Source organism: Prunus mume, linkage group LG3, assembly GCF_029339155.1.
Source record: "Prunus mume cultivar Tortuosa linkage group LG3, ASM2933915v1, whole genome shotgun sequence".
NCBI classification, from domain to species: domain Eukaryota; kingdom Viridiplantae; phylum Streptophyta; class Magnoliopsida; order Rosales; family Rosaceae; genus Prunus; species Prunus mume.
In genome coordinates this window covers 16,776,717-16,795,008 of record NC_142700.1, presented here as the reverse complement: position 1 = coordinate 16,795,008, position 18,292 = coordinate 16,776,717, and the positions used below count along the sequence as shown (strand labels likewise).

The 18,292-nt window shown below is 35.2% G+C and overlaps 2 protein-coding genes, 1 long non-coding RNA gene and 1 pseudogene across 4 annotated transcripts; 2 read left to right on the top strand and 2 right to left on the bottom strand.

Annotated features, from left to right (window-relative positions):
- Window positions 1–3,610: 3,610 nt before the first annotated feature.
- LOC103326433 (5'-adenylylsulfate reductase 3, chloroplastic-like) lies at window positions 3,611–6,385 on the bottom strand. The gene is made up of 4 exons (XM_008228652.3): window positions 6,073–6,385; window positions 5,355–5,637; window positions 4,328–5,141; window positions 3,611–4,212 (listed from the first exon to the last, which is right to left on the bottom strand). Exons 1-4 carry the CDS (start codon window positions 6,143–6,145, stop codon window positions 3,982–3,984), a joined length of 1,401 nt encoding a protein of 466 aa, XP_008226874.2. The 5' UTR covers window positions 6,146–6,385; the 3' UTR covers window positions 3,611–3,981.
- Window positions 6,386–8,026: 1,641 nt separating this feature from the next.
- Window positions 8,027–10,185, top strand: LOC103326435 (lactoylglutathione lyase GLX1-like). The gene is made up of 6 exons (XM_089048731.1): window positions 8,027–8,136; window positions 8,272–8,399; window positions 9,409–9,473; window positions 9,577–9,792; window positions 9,888–9,938; window positions 10,144–10,185. The coding sequence occupies exons 1-6, from the start codon at window positions 8,027–8,029 to the stop codon at window positions 10,183–10,185; spliced, it is 612 nt and encodes a 203-aa protein (XP_088904857.1).
- Window positions 10,186–10,312: 127 nt separating this feature from the next.
- Window positions 10,313–10,862, top strand: LOC148918912 (uncharacterized). Its single transcript, XR_016125242.1, has 3 exons — window positions 10,313–10,358; window positions 10,459–10,613; window positions 10,721–10,862. It is a non-coding gene; the product is annotated as an uncharacterized LOC148918912 (long non-coding RNA).
- Window positions 10,652–14,026, bottom strand: LOC107880795 (putative tetraacyldisaccharide 4'-kinase, mitochondrial; annotated as a pseudogene). The gene is made up of 9 exons (XR_016125241.1): window positions 13,747–14,026; window positions 13,246–13,365; window positions 12,907–13,142; window positions 12,297–12,445; window position 12,252; window positions 11,951–12,161; window positions 11,721–11,792; window positions 11,244–11,324; window positions 10,652–11,043 (listed from the first exon to the last, which is right to left on the bottom strand). The product of XR_016125241.1 is annotated as a putative tetraacyldisaccharide 4'-kinase, mitochondrial (transcript).
- Window positions 14,027–18,292: the final 4,266 nt, after the last annotated feature.

Here is an 18,292-nt window from a genome sequence, read left to right as displayed (position 1 = left end):
GAGGCTCTGCATGACACTCTGGCCCTCGAAGTAGGAGTATTGTATGTCTTTCAACTCTGATTTGATATTCTTGAGCACTCGACAAGTGATTCATTTCTATACTGCATTCTTCATGTTCGTCATCCACCCTCACAAATGGGATGCATCCAATTGGCCCAACCCCAACAAGCACCAACTTACGAGCATTGTAACTGTACAAACGCTGCATTAAAAAAATGTAACAATTTTCATAGAAAATAAGACTAATTTTATATGAAGTTTAACGAGGCTAATGTAAACTTGTAACTAAGCAACAATTCAAATTGGCTTTATTTTGGGTCAACAAGTTTAGCCCAATGAAAAAATGCCATAATTTGCTGACTAGTAGTTTTAGGTTCCAATCCTCATGGTACTGTAGTAGTGGTTCGAACCCACATATCCCTTGTACTAAAATATTTGTTTTTAATTAATCGGATTCTACTACAAATTTAATTTGTTACCTTGATTTGTCCTTGTAGTGTCTTGGCCATCAAGTTAAAGAGGTCATTGCTTCCAATCACTAAGGCAAAGATGGATTTTGAGAGAAGCTTATGGACTGCAGATGAGGATCCTAGCTTTTTCTTCAGTTCTTGATGCACTTCTGCAAAGTAGTCTACTTGTTGCTTTGTCAAAGGTATTGACTGGCTCTGGATTAAGCATTATAGGATACAGAAAACGAAAGGGGTTGATCTTTTAATATTTCCTTATTTCTCTCCCATGATTTTTATTTTTATTTATTTATTAATTACCAAAAACAGATTTTGATTAATCGAACATTTATTCATTACCAAAAAAAGATTTGTTTAAACTGAAAAGTGAGAATCTTCTGAAAAGGTAAAAAGTGAACATACTTATTAATTGGAGAATAAGACAACTTGAATATTAGCAAGAGAAAAGAAAACTGTTATTGACACTCCAAAATAGTCATCATGCATTCTTCCTTAACGAAAACATAAAAGAGCAAAAAGAGTGACAGATAACTATTTTAAGGTGGTTATGAGCATTTATCCTTGCCCCCGAGGTCTAGGTTCAATTCCCGTCCTCCCACAACCATGTTTAAAAAAATTAAAAAAATTAAAAAGACAAGGAGTGGAAGATAACTATTTTAAAGCGCTAATCACAATTCCAACAAGAAAAAAAAATATATAATATATAATATAAAGCATTGTCACTATCCGATCGCCAAAATAATATTTCAAAATATGTATAGACAGTTGTAAATTATGAATTCTTTCAAGTTTTGATGCATTTTTATTTGATATGCATATCAGATGGAAGCTGTTTCATAAGGAAATAAGCCTTTGAAGTTACTGAGGAACACTTGAACTGTAACGCATCAACAATTACTTGTTTTTTTGTTTTTGGACGAATACTTGTTTTTTGGTTTAGTTCTTCGGTTAGAGAAAAGTATTAACACTATTGCGATGATAGTCCTATAGATTGATGCCTAACCACCTCCAAATAGTCACAGAACTCAATGGAGGATGCTTTCTTTGAAGACTTTTAGAAATTTTGCCTCTAGCTTTCACAAACTAATATGTTACTTCATTCTCTAGGTATAAACAAAGTTACGTAACATAAATACACACAATAAGTTAACGGGTCGAATTTGAGTTTGGGATAATTTCATAAAGCACAACAAATTGTCATTTCTACCTATGTCCCCTACAACTTAGAGCATCTCCAGAGAGATGTCAAATGCAAAATGTTACATTTGAATTTGATAGATTATGTGACATTTGACACTTTGAAAAAAATTTAACTTCACCCGAAATGCTAAATATCATATTACTTTGAGTGCTACTATTTCCACCCCTTTGTCTTATTTCCCCACCCACCATATAAATTTGAAAAAATACAATCCTATCTTTCCACCCACCGTTATTCCTAAAATGCCCTTTAATTATTAATTCAAGTAAATTTTCCTTATGAGGTGGTACGACATAAATGCTCTTCCCCCCAATCCTAATTCTACATGTCTGGAAGAGATCCTCGTTTGCTAACCCATTTTATGCTTCACTCTTCTGCCATTATTGTCTCAGTTAGAAGATAAAGTTCAATGCTATTTTTAGTTTTGTTCAAATTTTTTTATGTTCTGTTTCTTGACTTCAGAATTAATTTCAGAAACTTGCTTTCGATCATATGGGAAATCACTAGAGGGATGTTGATAATTATCAGTGTTCCAAAGCTCGTTCAATTCTTCTTATCTCTACAGTCCTTTTCTTTCTTATTGTTATTGGTTCCTCCATTGTTTTTTTCACAATTCTTCTTGAACATTTGGTGCCGCACATTACATTCTGCATCTTCCTTCAGAGTTAGAATCGCTGCAATCAATATGAAGAAAGCAAACCCAGAAAAAGAGTTATAATGAAACAAAAATCCATTGATCAATGTCTTCAAAACTAAAAACTCATTATCCAAACCCAACAAACACGGAAAAACCCAATTCTCAAATCAAACTAATATCATTTACTGAATACCATCAAAAATCCAAAACCCCATCTCCAAAATCGATTCCTCCCCACCCCCAAAAAAAAAAGGTTAGAAAAAAGAAAAATATGTACTTAAAACTCGAAGTTTTAATGGTTTACTGAAATGGAAAAACAAAAACCAACCATCATTCAAGAGAAACATGCAAAGAGGAAGCTCGCACTTGAAGGCATCGATCTTCCTCATCTCTTCCCTCCAATCGCTTAACAAAATCGTCAAGCTTGGACAGCCTCTCAGACACATTACTGATCACTGAAAACCTCCTTGAGGAAATCACTTATTGTTTTAGGCACAAAATTGGGTCTAAAATCCAAGCTCAGTTTAGGAGGAACCGAACCCATTTGAGAGAGAGAGAGAGAGAGAGGTGAAAACAAGAATCAGAAATAGTGTGAACCTATTTAAGACCCTATTTTTCATTAAGTCCTTAGAGTATTTCCAACCGATATGTCAAAAGTGCCACATAGACATTTAACGGTTAGAAATAACATCTCACATTACTCCAACTGAATTGTCAAAGCTGATGTGGAATGAAGGCTAGAGGTTCAGCTATTATTTTTGACATCCCAAAAGCAAGATGTCAAATGAATATCTTATTATTTTTTAAAGACAATTGGTTGTAACATTCATTTATTATTTTCTTTTTTTATTATTTTTCTTCTTTATCTTTAATGATTTGACTGTTACAATAATTATTTATTTGACATATCGTGTGGAGTAAAAAACTGTGTAAATGTCAAATTGCCACATCAGCCATCAAATTTAAATTTGATGTTTAGTATTTGACATCTCCCTTGAAGATGCTCTTAGAAGTCATTTTACAAAAAGGGTAAATTTATCTTTAAAATTGTGAAGATGAGGTGAGTGGTAAAATAGAATAGGTGGGTGGAAATAGTAGCACTCATTATTTATTATATTTTTAAAAACAAATGGGCCCTATGAAGCATAAAGTTTTAAAAGATAATAAATGATAGTGGAGTCCATGACTGAAAAAATATTAAAAAATTATTTGACATTAAAAAATTATTTGACATCAAGCTTTTTAATATGTTATTTTTGACATATTGTTCCAGCCTTCAAATCCATGTAGCATTTAACTACTCGGTTGGAGCAATTTTAACATTTAATTTTTTTCATTTCATGTCCATGTGACAATTTGACATATCGGTTCGAGATGTTCTTACAAAGGCTTTTGATAAAGTACATTGACTGCAACTTCATTGAACAGATTGATGATTAGGTAGGACTACTTCTAATGAAAACAACCATCGTTTTCATTCAGCATAACACGCAGCAGAGATCGACGTGATGATTGATCTCACACCATATCTGCATTACAGGGATATTACACAAAACACCATAACCTGAAGATAACTGCCTAACTCTGCCTAAGACTTAACACCAACGGTTCCTTGCACTGGTGCTTTCCGGTAATAGGGTATCAGGTGCGGATGAAGATGCGGATGCATCAAGTTCTCAGCGGAGGGCATTCACAAAAGCCAATAATGTCGCAACATCCCTCTTCTCTGATGGATACTTGATGGGCTTTGATGAGTGCTTGGGGTAAAACAATATTGTTGGAAAGCTCCCTAACTGCAGCTCTTGTTGTGCATATGCTTTATGTTCCCCATCAGCCCTGAACTTACCCACCTTCACTCCTGTCCCTGCTAGATTCTCTGCTAACTCAATATATGATCCTTCCATTGCCTGCAAATATTTCCGGGGAAAAAGAAAAATTCAAGTGAGACACAGTTGAAAACTCAGCATATTTTGTGCAATCCACGCACTATATATGCATGGCAATATCACAAGTAGTATTTACCTGGCAGAATCGGCACCAGGGTGCATAAAGCACAACAAGCCAAGGTTCACTTCGGTTTTCCAATCTAGTCAGGTTCTCTATCCCAGTCCTGCTCAAGGAAACCAAGTTCTTGCTGTTAAAGATATCTGGGACATTTGCACTCCCATTTGTTGCTGAAATCCCATTTCCATTGCCATTGAGGTGTAGCGCCTCTTCTTTCTTTATGTTTCCTTTATGGAGGCCGCACTCCTTTGCCTCAGCATCCTCCCACCACCATCTTCCTTCCCTTTCATGCTGCCCTGGTAGAACTGGCCTTGTGCATGGCTCACATCCAATTGAAATGTAACCTTGTGAGTGCAAAGGATTGACAGGAACATTCATGACCTGGAGGAAGTTCCATATGTCAGGGCCTTCTACATTGGCAACAGGATTCCATTTTACCAAGCTGCCAATTCCACCATCGATTCCTTCAAATGATGGGTCCACCTGGACAACCGGAATCTCAGCCCTTGTGCCAGGAGACTGATCTTTTCTCTGCCCAGTGATCCAGGCACGGAGACCCTTAAGGGCCCGCCTTAAAGGCCTAACCTTCCTTACTCTGCAGCACTCCTGGTGGCCATCTTCATAGAATGAGAATAATCCTTTGCTTCGCACCAGTCCTTGAACTTCAACAGCATCAGGGAACATGTATTCAATGTGAATGCCATAGTGCTTCTCAACAGTTTCAAAAAACTGGTACGTCTCTGGATTTAGCCTCCCAGTATCCAGGCTAAATACCCTGAAAGGCCAACCAGTTAGTTTGGCATACTCGATCAAGGCGATGTCCTCAGCTCCACTGCACAAATGAACATTAACTAAATTTAAGTTTTGCTCTTCATTTCTTAGTTACAATCATTTGAAGAGGAGGGATTTGAAACATGGATCTTCTCCTCATTAAAGGAGATGTGGCTACCAACTAGACTGTCTCAGCCACATGTGCTGGTGTTCCATGAAAACTCTTTAGACTGGAATAAGAAAACAAATTAGTACTATAAAATGGTGAACTTACCTGAAGGCAATTGCAATATCATTTCCAAATTTGACAAGAGCCTTCTCCATAATTTCAAGAGGGGAAGCGTTTTCCATCTCTTTGGCCAGTATTTCATAATCTTCTGCTACATTGTTCTTGTCAACCTCTGCAGCAGCCACTTTTGCAGCAAGTGGAACAACTGATTTGCTCCTCTGGGTTTCTGCAGAAATGGGTTTTAGCAACGATGGTATCTGGCAAGAGGGCCCGGCTGCCGATGTGAAGGAGAATTGATCCGATTGACTCACAGAAGATGCCCATGGAGCTAATGGGATTCAAACAATAAGCAAAAAACACATGAGATCCCATTCAATGAAACAAATTAAAGAACAGATAATGAAAATACCCAAAATCTTAATTCAAATTTTAATTCCAAGTATCTAAGAAACGAATTACTAGGGTTTTTGTTACATCATTGTCATGGGCTGCAGGAAATGGGTCATATAACAAAATCAAATTATTAACATAAATAATCATCATTTCGTATCGCATTTTATTGCATTTTTATTTTTCGCTAATCACATTTTATATTTACACCCAAGAAATACTACGGTTATTTATTAATAAACACCAACTAAATTAACTTAATTCCACTCAACAATAAATACATGAATTCCTTATCAAATAAATACATGAATAATAAAAAATTCAACAACAAAAATTGCGAAATTGAAAACAGGGAGAGAGGGTTAGAGTGTGCCTTTGGGCTCTTGTGAAGAGAACGAAGCGCGAAGCAGAGAAGAGGGAGAAGGAGACGAAGCTGTGAAAGCCATAAGAGAGAGGAGATAGAGAGAGAGAGAGAGAGAGTCCGGCTGTGGAGAGCGATGGCCTGGAGAGCAGAAAGAAAAGCAATAAAATGGGTCCTGTCCACGAACGTTGGTTCATTGAATCTGGAAGCTATTTCGTTCAACACCTCTCTACTTTGTTATTCCACGTGGCTTGTTTATTGGATGGTGTTGTTCGAGTCATCAAAGTGGGATCCTCAAATTATGGTGCCACTTCAAGATGTCAAAAAAAACATTATATTGCTATTGTATTAGAAAAGTGAGCAACGCAAAGGTAAGGGGGGAGAGGGATAATTAAGAGGGCCCTGCAAGGAATACAGAGAGAGATTATCAAAAGGGAAAGGGGGTTGCGAGCAAGAGAGAGAGAGAGAGAGAGAGATGGTGAACAGTGGATGTTATGTCTGCTTGGGTGTGTTGGGGTTGGTAGGGGCGGCGGGGATAGGGGTGGGGAGGGCAAGTTGCATCTCTAGTTTTTTAATTTTTAGATTATGTGATTTTTTTCAATCTTATTTTTTTTAGTTTTAAATTAAATTTTTTAATATTTGAAGTTATTATATTTTTTTAAAGTTTGAAGATGTGTCTTGTTTTAAACGATTAGATTATTAAGATGGTCAAGATTTTGTGAGCTATTTTTCATATCAAAATATGTAATTCAATACTCTCAAAACCATTTTTGTTTTTGGTGAACTGGCAACCTAACCAAAGTCGTTGTATTGAATAGCTCACAATCGAGAGAAAATTCAACCACAGATTTATCGATGCCCATTTTAAATTACATTATTGAATAGAAGTAAAGAATCTCAATCTTTGATAATTTTGTCATCATACAATTGTTTTTAAATGAGTCCATTCAACGATGTAAAATATTACAACGGGATAAAAGAATCAATTAAAAGAGATAGAGATCCTCTAATTACAATTAGGGGTGCACGACGCGTTTTGGCCTTATTTTCCTTTTGTTCCAAATCAAAGTAGTTGTATTGAATAGCTCACAATCAAGAGAAAATTGAAACACAAAACAATTATCTATGGTTCCTATATTGTTATTGGAATGACTCTCGTTACAGTATATGTCATTTGTACTCTTTATTCTTATTGATCTAATAAAATTATATCGCTTTATTATAAATAAATAAAAAGTTCTGTTCTTGATCCCTTTTTTTTTTCAATCTTTTATATAACGCTAAACACACATGCAAATACTAATCAACTAGTTTTTGTCGAGAATACGATCAGGAATCTACAGCATCATGCATGACTCAAATTAAACGGTCTCCACAAAACTTTTCAAAGAAAAGTCAGGAAAGACCTTTCAACAAAAAGAAAAAGGACAGAGAGACCAAAGAGATATAAATAGGTGACAAAACACATATGTCCAACATATACAAAATTGTAATCATACAATTATATTCCAACCTTTCCTCAGCATCGCCAAATAAAATAAATCTTTGGTAAGCTCTCTGCGGTTATAGCCTACCGATGTATATCTTGTTTGTTTGTACAGTGTTTTCAATTTTGCCAAGTGTTGTTACATAGCAACTTAATTATGAAGACTCATCCATCTTCTAATTAGAATTGTTAATCATGTGGACTTAATTACTTTTGTTACATAGCAACAACAACAAAATGTTTGCATTCATAAAAATGCGGTTTTTTTTTTATCTTCGAGAAGTGTACGAAAAATGATTTTTTTTTTCAAAAATACGTCAGTATGCGTATAATATGCGAATTAACCAACTAGGAGTTGTGGTATTATATTTTCAGTTCTATAGTGCACTTACTAGATAAATGAATGACTAATTATTTCATTGCTAATCACATATATGAATGCTATTAATTAAATATTATGTTAATCAGATTGGATCAAGTATGGAAGCTCGCATAGCACTTCATGAGGATGTATTAGAATGGGTGAAAAAAGATAGTCGTCGTTTCCTACGTGTCAATATCAAAGTTGATGATCTTGATTACACCATTAAGTATGCCTTGAACCTAGCTACATATGCGTGATTTGGCTAAATCTAATCGCATGCAAATTTTATTTTAGGCCTTATCTTATTGTTTAATTTATGTATATGAATAGAGCACTTTATTTGTTCTTATAATATTGACAGGTTTTACACAGAATTTTTGGGGATGAAAGTGTTGAGTAGAAAACATTTCCCGGAAGAAAAATACTCAAGTGCAGTTGTTGGGTTTGGACCTCAAGAGACTCATTTTGTGATAGGCCTCACATCCCACCGTATGTCATAATTTTTTCACTCCAAAACTTAATTATCTTAATGAAATCCTAAAAGTTAACCTTAAGAAACCCTAAAACTCTGCTTGTAAATCTTCTTCGGGCTTGTTTGGTATACCATATTAGACTCTGGATATGAGAAAATAATCCATGTCAGTTGTTTGATGTCAACTTGTATTATTTAATTACCTGACTATTTTAAACGGTTTAGGTTTTTAATACTCTCCTTACCTGACTAACTAAGAGAATCTCTAACACTGGTTTGTCAAATTGCCGCATGGACATGAAATGACAAAAATTGAAGGTTAAAGTTGCTCCAACCGAGTAGTCAAATCCTAAATGGAATTTGAAGGCTGGAAGAGATATGTCAAAAATAACATATCAAAATGCTTGATGTCAAATATTTTTTTAGTCATGGACCTCACCATCATTTCTCTCTTTTAAAATTTTATGCATCATATGGCCCCATTTGCTTTTAAAAATATAATAAATAATATGATATTTGGCATTTCGGATTGAGTTAAATTTTTTCCAAAGTGTCAAATTGCCACATAAGTCATCAAATTCAAATTTAACATTTTGCGTTTGACATCTCCTTTGGAGATGCTCTAATACAACCCACACACCCCAGTTTAGATAATGGACGCTTAATTATGATGCTAGAAAAAAAAAACACGTGAAATATCAAATGCTATATTTTCATCTTCTTCTCCCTAGGGTTCTTCTCTGCTATCTTTTCCAGTGATTATTCTCTTCATTCTTCTCTCTCTCTCTCTCTCTCTTGGTTTTTTTGTTTGAATTTCGAACACCCAAGTTTGCAGATTTGCTTAGTGTTGAAACTCTTTCTTGCCCATTTATGTTGTTTCGATTCAAAGCTCAGCCAAACAAGTTTGGTTCTCAATCCTATTTTATTTTTTTAATTGGTGGGTCAGTATAATTGGCTCTTGATTCAAAGCTCTTATATATGATAGATAAATAGTAAACAAGCCCTTCTTGTTATCTTAATCCACAGACAATGAAGCGGACAAGTTAGAGGTTGGAACAACCTTCAATCATTTTGGAATCGCAACCCAAGATGTGAGTATCACTCCATTTATAATTTTGTGCTCCTGACATTTTTAAACTTTTAGAAATAGTGACCGTTAATTGGATAACATTTTTGTTCTTGGTTTATCTTTAGATTTATAATATAGTTGAAAAAATTCGAGCCAACGGAGGAGTGATCGCTCGCGAACCAGGGCCAGTCACAACCGGCGGAACTAGCATATTCGCCTTCGTGAAGGATCCCAATGGCTACACTTTCGAGCTCCTCCAGAGGCCACCAACTCCAGAACCACTTTGCCAAATATGCCTTAATGTGTTTGATATGGATCGCTCTATTGAGTTCTACAATAAGGTATGCCTACTTTCTTATTAGAAATATTAGCTTTTATTCATAACAAATTATAATAACTTTTCTTAATTAATCTCATATTTGATCTACCCATGCAGTCCTTGGGCATGAACCTACTACTACCAAAGTTTAACTCTACTGAAGAGCAGGTAAACTTTTTTTTTATTTTAAATATACAGTATAAGAACGGGGGATTCAAACTTAATGCATTTTCCAACAAAATAAGGAGAAACGTGAAAATATTGTATATAATGTTCAACCTTAACACTTCATTTGGATGAAGGAATTGAAAATTACATAGAATTCTAAAATGACAATTTAGATTTCCATCATTTTAATTTCTGACAATTGAAGATTTCAATGTTTGGATTTACTAAAAAATACAACTGTTCCTAATTAACCTGAAACAAATCTTATATTTAATCTTTCTTCTTTTTTTTCTGCTTCATGTGGTGCAGTACACTCTAGCTATGTTGGGTTATGGATCCAATTTTACTGAGACAACTATTATCGAGTTGAAATACAATTATAACGTGACCCAATATACCAGAGGAAACGGATATGCACAGGTGAGAAAAAATAAAATAAAAATTCTCTATCTTTTTGTTTGTGCCTTGTTCATTCATTTATATTTTCTAATATTTTTAAATAAATAAATTGTATTTCAAGGTTGCTATAGGCACTAATGACGTGTACAAGAGCGCAGCAGCTGTTGAACTGGTTACCAAGGAACAGTTGGAGGGAAAATAATTCGTCCACCAGGTCCAATCCCACAAATCAAAACCAAAATCACTGCATTCCTCGACACAGATGGCTTTCAAACAGTAAAAGCCCTTTTCTCTTTTTTGGGGTTTTCTTTCAGTTAATAAAAAATAATTTTATATTTTTTTTAGCACAAGCTTACAGAACCCTTCTTTGTTAACCTCTGTAGGTGTTGGTGGACAATCAAGACTATCTTAAAGAATTGAAGAAATAGTAACGTTACAACTATAAGATCGGATTCATGGCATGCTTATTAGGTTCCCCTTTCTACATATGTATTTTTTAATAAATGTTTGTCAGTTTAGCCATGTAACTGAGCAAACCTTAATTTCTCTATGTACCTTGTAATTCATCTTTCAAATCTCCTTTCAATAACTTTTTGAAGCCATCTTCATTGCGTTCTCTGTGAAGTATGATCTTCAATTCCGAACAGAGTGCCAAAACTTCATAAGGATCCAAGTGCTTAAAAATCTCTGGGTCTCGATCGTAATCCTGACAGCATGAAATTTATATCAAAGAAAGAAATAATGAAATGAGGAAGTCGGGACGCTCTACATCAATTCAATTCAAAGGGAAAGGGCAGGCATCCCTCCCACAGATCTGGCCAGCGCCCCATTAACTTAAACTAACCAAGAGAACTATTTAAGAAAATGTCTAAAGAAAGAAAAGAAAAGGACTGATATGCTACTCACCTTTTCTGTGACTATAACAACTGGCTTGTGCCCAAACATGTCCTCCAGCTCTCTTAGTCTCCTCCCGATCATCTCAATATCCTACATTTGCCACAAAATCACAAAGCTTGAGATATCAGATTAACATCTAAATCAACATTTAGCTAACCCTCGGGGTTATATTCTGTTTTAATGTAGCTTTGCACACCATATACTTGTGTTTCATCAGCAGATTGAAATTAGCTTATATCGACGAGATTATACTAATGACAGAGAAAAACAAGTTTTACATCTTGTTTCTCATTTGGGGAAGGAAAAGGGCCGTGAATGTAAAGGGATAAGGGCTCTACCACGTAAGCTAGAAGCCCCATATATATTTTACATTTTACTTATGCAGTAAGCATATAAAATATAAAGGTCTCTAAATCATTTGGTTCAAAAAGAGACATTGCACATGACAAGAATCTCATGTCAAAGAAGCGGAAGATTAAGTGGTACCTTGGCCTGAAATATGTGATGATCACTGAATTCAAGGCGATCAACATAGAATGCTCCTATCTGCAGCAAGTTCTATTCAATTTAGAGATGGAAGCACATATAGGAGAAACAAGCTAAGTAGTAAAGAAATAAGTGGTGCCCACAGAATTTGTCGCCAGACCAGAAAACAACATGTATAAAGTTTGTTAGCATCTCCAAGATGCAACAAAGGAGAAGGTGAAGAGTAAAACCTTCTCAACTCCCTTCACAAATTGCATTTGAAGAACCAATGGCAGAAACACATAATACAATGCTGTTAGACAAAGCCCTCAGTGGTTTTCTGGAGTTGACATTTCCCACGTCAAAGAAATAACAGGGATCCATTTTAGTGAAGAAAATAGGAAGAGATTTATTAGCTTCTCGTAGCATCAAGTCAATATCTTTGAAATCTTGTTCTGAAAGCTGTGAGATTCGCAGGCATAAACTTTTGTGTCAATTACAGACTTTCACTGGCTAACATACACAAGGGCTGAGATAAAAATTTTAACCCACTCTTTTTAACGGAAAAAAAGAAGAAGAAAAGATAAGTTTATATACAAATCTGCATGATGGAGTACAACAACATCTGCCCGTCCAAGCGCATTGAAAGGCTCCCTTAACGGTCCACGTGGGATTAAGTGACAGTTGCCCCATAGTGTTAATCCGCTAACCATTACAATCTCTAGATCACGCTGCAAGCTCCAGTGCTGTCTTCCGCATATTTATCAAATAAAGTAAAAGCATAGCACCTCAATGAACACAAGACCATTATATGCAAAAATAGCAACCAGGAGTGGGATTGCAGATCCTCTAGGTCACCAATTCATGAAGTAATGGCAGACTAGCACCCAAAACACATAATAAAAAATTAAGAAAAAGGGAAAAAGATTGACAGACAACAAGAAGCTCCACATGTTAAAATATCTCAACAACATGTTAAATTTTGATTCAGGCCAATTTGGCCTGTCCCCTAAACTACTCTATTAATAACCATAACAGCACCCTTTCTTTTGCTATCCCACATTAAGGGTATAGAACATTGTCTAAGTTATACTCAGAAGATCGCATACCACTACTTGGTAATGACTTGAGTGGAAAAAACTGCATCTTACGTCCCAAAAATGGAGGAAGAAGGGAAAATAAATACAGATAAAATATACAATTATACCTGCATTCCATCGTCAAGAATTACAGCACCATTTTTTTCTGAACTAAGATGACGCCCCACTTTCTGTTCAAGGACAGTCCATCAGAGTGTTTACTCGCAGAGCAAGGATCAACATAACCATATCTTTCCAAAAATCGAGCAGCAACCGCTGCTCATTTTGCACCCACACCAATCTTTACAGGCCTTCCAAGTAAATGCCTATGAAGCATTTTGGCTTCATCCCCACCAGCATAACCCTGCCAACGGAAATATCACTTGAAATTTCATTGACACTTTAAATCCAACATGATGATCGATAAACATTAAACAATATACAAATGAAAATTAAAGTAAAAGTACCCTAGTAAGAATGAGAGGTGAAATTCCTGAATCAGCTAAAAAGCAATGAACTCCGCCATCGGAGTTTTCCCATTGCCTACCCATGTCAAATTCCCAACACTGATCACTGGAACCGGCAACCTTCCAATTCAACAATTTCTTCTTAACTAAAGCAACAATAAGCAAATAACTATACAGATAATAATCATTTCAAGCAAGAGCTCTGCATCGATTCCATCTAAATTGGCATGATTGAGCGGAAAATGCGAGAAATGCAATAAAATTTCAAAACAATACCTACAGACAAACGCTTTATGTACCGTTTGGTTGAGCGGAAAATGCGAGAAATGCAATAAAATTCAAGAGATCTCGTTAAAATTGATAAAGCACAACTGAATTCGACTTATAGCCTCTAGCGATATCCGTCTCAATTCAGTCAAGGTCCAAAATTGTTTTGTTTTATTTTCCGAGCAGCCAAACAGAATAGAAAGAAGGAAGTGGAGATTGGAGGAGAGGTACTACCGGTGCTTTCTGAAGAGGCCGTAATGGTAGAGAGAGAGAGAGCGAGATTGTAGAGGGAGGAGGCGAAGTGATGGACAGGTATCAGAGAGAGTTGAAGATGAGTGAGCTTAGCGTGGTTCTGAGTGTAGGCGATCTCGCTCACTGCTTTTCTCAGTTTCTCCATGGACGACGGCGAAAGAGCCAAGGAGAAGATGAAAACCCCGGGAAAGAGAGGGAAAGAGCGAGGGTTTCAGTTCAATTTAATTTGCTGCTTACTTTGTAGGTAGGGGTGGCAATTTCAAGCACGACCCAGTTTCTCCATTAAAATTCGGGTTATTTTTGGGTCAACTCACCATGACCCATTTAATAAACGGGTGGGTTTTAGATGAACCTATCAACCCGCTAAAATACCTATTTAACCCAATTTAACAAAATAGGTCATGACGAGTCAACCCACCAACCTGCTAAAATACCTATTAATCAGTAACCTATATAACTCGTCAATCCACTAAAATACTCGTGTTTCCAATCAAGAAGTACCTCCTTAGTCGGGAACTTAGGACTCATGTTTGTACCATATCTGGCCAAGCACTCTCAAGCCATTCCAAGTAAAGGGAAGGAAGTCTCACATCGATAAAACACAAGAAGAGGGGACTTCCCTTCACTTATAAAAGGATACCCCTCTCCTTCAAGAAAGGGACTTGGCTTCTAGGGCTCTATATTGCCCATTAAGCTTTCATGGGCTGACCCATGAGCCCATTTGTTGGTTCCTGGATCCTTGGTCTTCAGCCTGATCCTTCACTTTCAGCCTTCAGCCTTTAGCCTTCAACCTTCAACCTTCAGCCTTCAGCCTTCTTCCTCTCCTCTTTGGGTCTAACACCTTGTACAATGTAAACGCACATTATTATAATGAGAAGATACTTCTTCATGGACGTAGCTCATTCATTAGTGTGAACCACGTACATCTGTCTTCTGTATACATGTCAACTTTCTTTTTTGTCGTCACCTACTTAAGACAACAACTTTCCTACCGAATGCTCACACCTATTGAAGGTCCTCACCTTCATTCATCATTCATCATCCATCACATCACATCTCTAAATTTGGGCCACTATTGGTCATCTAGTTTTGAGCACAAATAGTTCCAAATCAAAGTAGTCATATTGAATAGCTCATAGTCGAGAGAAAATTCAAACACAAATTAATTACCCATTATTGTCGTATAGTTATTGAGTAATGCTACATTTATCACATTTTTATCCCACATTTATATATATCACATGATGTGGCATGTCCATATTATATGCCATATATATTAAATCAAAAAAGTGTATTTTAAGTAAGGCAATTAGAAAAACAAATACTTGAATAAATTATAAAAAAAAAGAAAATATTAAATAATTTCAATTGATGTGGTTGTCCACCTTAACTGCCACATAAGATGGTATAAAGATGTGATATACAAATGTGGTAAGACTCCCTTTACAGTCTGTGTCTTTTGTACTCTTTATTCTTATTGATCTAATAAATTTTTTTCATATTTTTATAAGTCATAACTCATTTAATCAACTGATCTAGAGGAGGACAAAAAGAACTAGCAATTTTATTTTTATTTTTTTATTGTCGTAGTCAAACCCGACCCTAAGCTAGGGTAGTCCAGGGCCCCTGATCAATAGAGAGCCCCAATTTTATATGAGAACATATTTGTTTTAGGGCTTTTCATTATGAGGCTCATTCTAACATTACATATTATACAAAAATTATTATAGAGTTTATTTGGATATAAAATCCAAAATTAGCCACTTGTTATTTTCTAATTGGTTCTTAGAAAATTTTAACACACAAATAGTCAATTAAAAAATGATAAGTGGCTAGTTTTGGATATTTTTTTTTTCTCAAAATAGGCTTTATATAGGTTTTTGTAAAATATGTCATGTTAAAATAGACTTGTTTGTTAAAAAAAACCTATTGATGGTACTACTTATATATATAACTATAGCAATATTGATCAGGCTGACTCCAACACCAATGGTCTAGGCAGGTTTTTAATTCAATTCTAACCCAGGTTCAGATCCCAACATTGTAAATGGTTCTTCGTAGTTCTTCAGTTCTTGATTTTTTTTTCAATCCTTTCTTCTATACAGAAAATAAATTATATTTTGTCTGATACCTAAACTTTTTTTTTAAATAATTCTGTACACACATATGCAAATAAAAATAAAATAATTTTTGTTGAGTAGAGGCATAAATACATATGGGCCTTCAAAATATAAGAATTGGCACCAGTTTAAGTCGAGAATATGACTAGGAAAATACATCATGCGTTACTCAAATGAAACGGTAGCCACAAAACTTATAAAGACTTTTTGTAAGTAAGTGACTTTTATGGAGTTGACATATTCATAATGACTTTTACATATTTTATAAAATTAAGTTATATACTTTCATATACTTTTATCATAGAGTTTTACATACTTTCATCTCCTTTTTTAAATACTTCCAGAAGTATGCTATGTTTGGGTGGGAGATACCAGTAAAGTGGCATGGTGATAGAGCCAAGCCAAATAATAGCACCATAATGTGGGGTTAGTTGTAACGGGATGCTAAGAGCTAAATTGCTGTTGGAGAATGTGGGTTTTGTAACAAAATCATATGTTCCTACAAATAGGCCTTAAAAATTACAATGCAGTCCAATGCACCATATGTCTTAGTACATAGCAATTGTTTCAAGCATTGAAAAGTGAAAAAAACAAGCAAGAAATGGCTCATCATCATAACAATTCCTAGGACAAATAATGGAAGCTAAAAACAAGATCAAATTGTTGGTGTAGTAGGCCATCTCTTGATAGTACACCGACCAAAGAGGAAAGGGGTCTAGAGACCCAAACATGGTGGCACACCCTCGCGATGGCCAAAGCTGCAGCATGATCAAATTCAATGGGTAAATTAGCAAGACTTTTGGTGTTAAGAATTAGGCTTAAAAGTATTGAAAAGTCATTCATTTAACAAAATCTTCAAAAGTCATTAATTTTTTGGATACCACAAAACTTCTAAAGACCTTTTAAAATTACAATTGAATACCACTAAACTGTTAAAGACTATTTAAAAGTTATAGTTGAATACCTCCAGACTTTTAAACTCATTAAAAGTCTTTAAAAGTTAGAACTGAATACACCCTCCTAAGAAAAGTGAGAAAGACCTTTCACTGACAAACGCATATCTTCCGACATTTACAAAATTGTAACTATCATACCATTATATTCCAAGCTTTCAAGGACGGAGCCAACCTAAGGCCCCCAATTTTTTCCCCATACTATCGGGTTGCATATCATATTTTGAGGAAGGATAAACCATATAACCACTTTAGTGTCCCCGAATGCAATTACTTTTTGTTGTTGTCAATACCTCAATGCAATTACTAGTAGGTGGTTAAATGCAAACCCTACAGCCACTTTGTTAACAATTATATAGTAAGATTTACTGTTGTAAGATTGAATTTTCCTTTTAAAAACTCGTTATAATTCGCCCCTCTACACACAAAATCCTAGTTCTGTCTAGTATCGACCAAAAAAAATTCTTATATATGTGATTCCTTTGCTCCTCTCTTTGGTAAACTCTCTGTGGTTATAGCCTACCCGATGTATATATCTTGTTTGTTTGTAGAATGTACAGAGATGGATGGACTTTATTTGTTCTTATAATCTGAAACAAATCTTATATTCAGACACATATTAACCTGAAACAAATCTTATATTCAAACACATATTTATTATACAAATTTATAAATAAACTCAATCCTAGACATGTATTTATAAAAAAAACTCAAACACTATTTAAATATAGAAACACATCCAAAATCAACCCCAAAGTCAACAATTGTATATTTTTTGGATGTGTTTATAAATGAGTTTTGAATGTGTGTAATGATAGGTTTTGGGTGTATTTATAAAGTGTTTTGGGTGTTGGGTTTTTTTATAATTTCAGCTCCCATTTTGGGTGTTTTAGTGAAACTCCCTATTTATTAATGCCCTTTTTAGTGCATGCTATGGGTGTTGCCTTATTTTCCTTTGTGAAGTACCTTTTTGGTCATTGGGTTTTACATGAAAATTCAATTTTTGTTGAAATATGGGAAAACCTATAAAACAATAAACATCACGCATAAGTCAAGGTCTAGCAAGACTAAGCAAGTTATCTACCAATAGAGAGCTAACCCAGACAGGAGCCTCATAAAAGAAGCAAATTCTTAGGTCCATATTCTAACTCCAATTTGTTAAACAATCTGCAACACTATTGTTTTCCCTGTAAATGTCGACAGGGTGACAATTTTCAACTTGTCTATATTAATGGCATTGGAAAATGTTGTAAAATTCAACAGGCTTGCAATAGATAGAGAGGCTCTCCCACACACCAATTTCTTCCTCTGCCGACATTCACACACGCAAGTCTTTGATTGAATTAATAATTAAAGGGTATTTTAGGAAAAATATGATTGTATTTTTTCAAATTTACATGATAAATTTCCTAGAAGAATGTAGGCTGTAGAGTATGTCCGAACTATATATCTCCA

Bases quoted from the DNA above. Each gene is read 5' to 3' on its own strand.
- LOC103326435 (XM_089048731.1), top strand. From the start codon at position 8,027: ATGGAAGCTCGCATAGCACTTCATGAGGATGTATTAGAATGGGTGAAA. The intron at 8,400-9,408 runs GTATGTCATAAT...CTTAATCCACAG, and splicing joins GATAGGCCTCACATCCCACC to ACAATGAAGCGGACAAGTTA. The intron at 9,939-10,143 runs GTAAACTTTTTT...TGACAATTGAAG, and splicing joins TTAACTCTACTGAAGAGCAG to ATTTCAATGTTTGGATTTAC.
- LOC103326433 (XM_008228652.3), bottom strand. From the start codon at position 6,145: ATGGCTTTCACAGCTTCGTCTCCTTCTCCCTCTTCTCTGCTTCGCGCT. The intron at 5,638-6,072 runs GCACACTCTAAC...GAATCCCATTAG, and splicing joins CTCTTCACAAGAGCCCAAAG to CTCCATGGGCATCTTCTGTG. The intron at 4,213-4,327 runs GTAAATACTACT...AAATATTTGCAG, and splicing joins CCTGGTGCCGATTCTGCCAG to GCAATGGAAGGATCATATAT.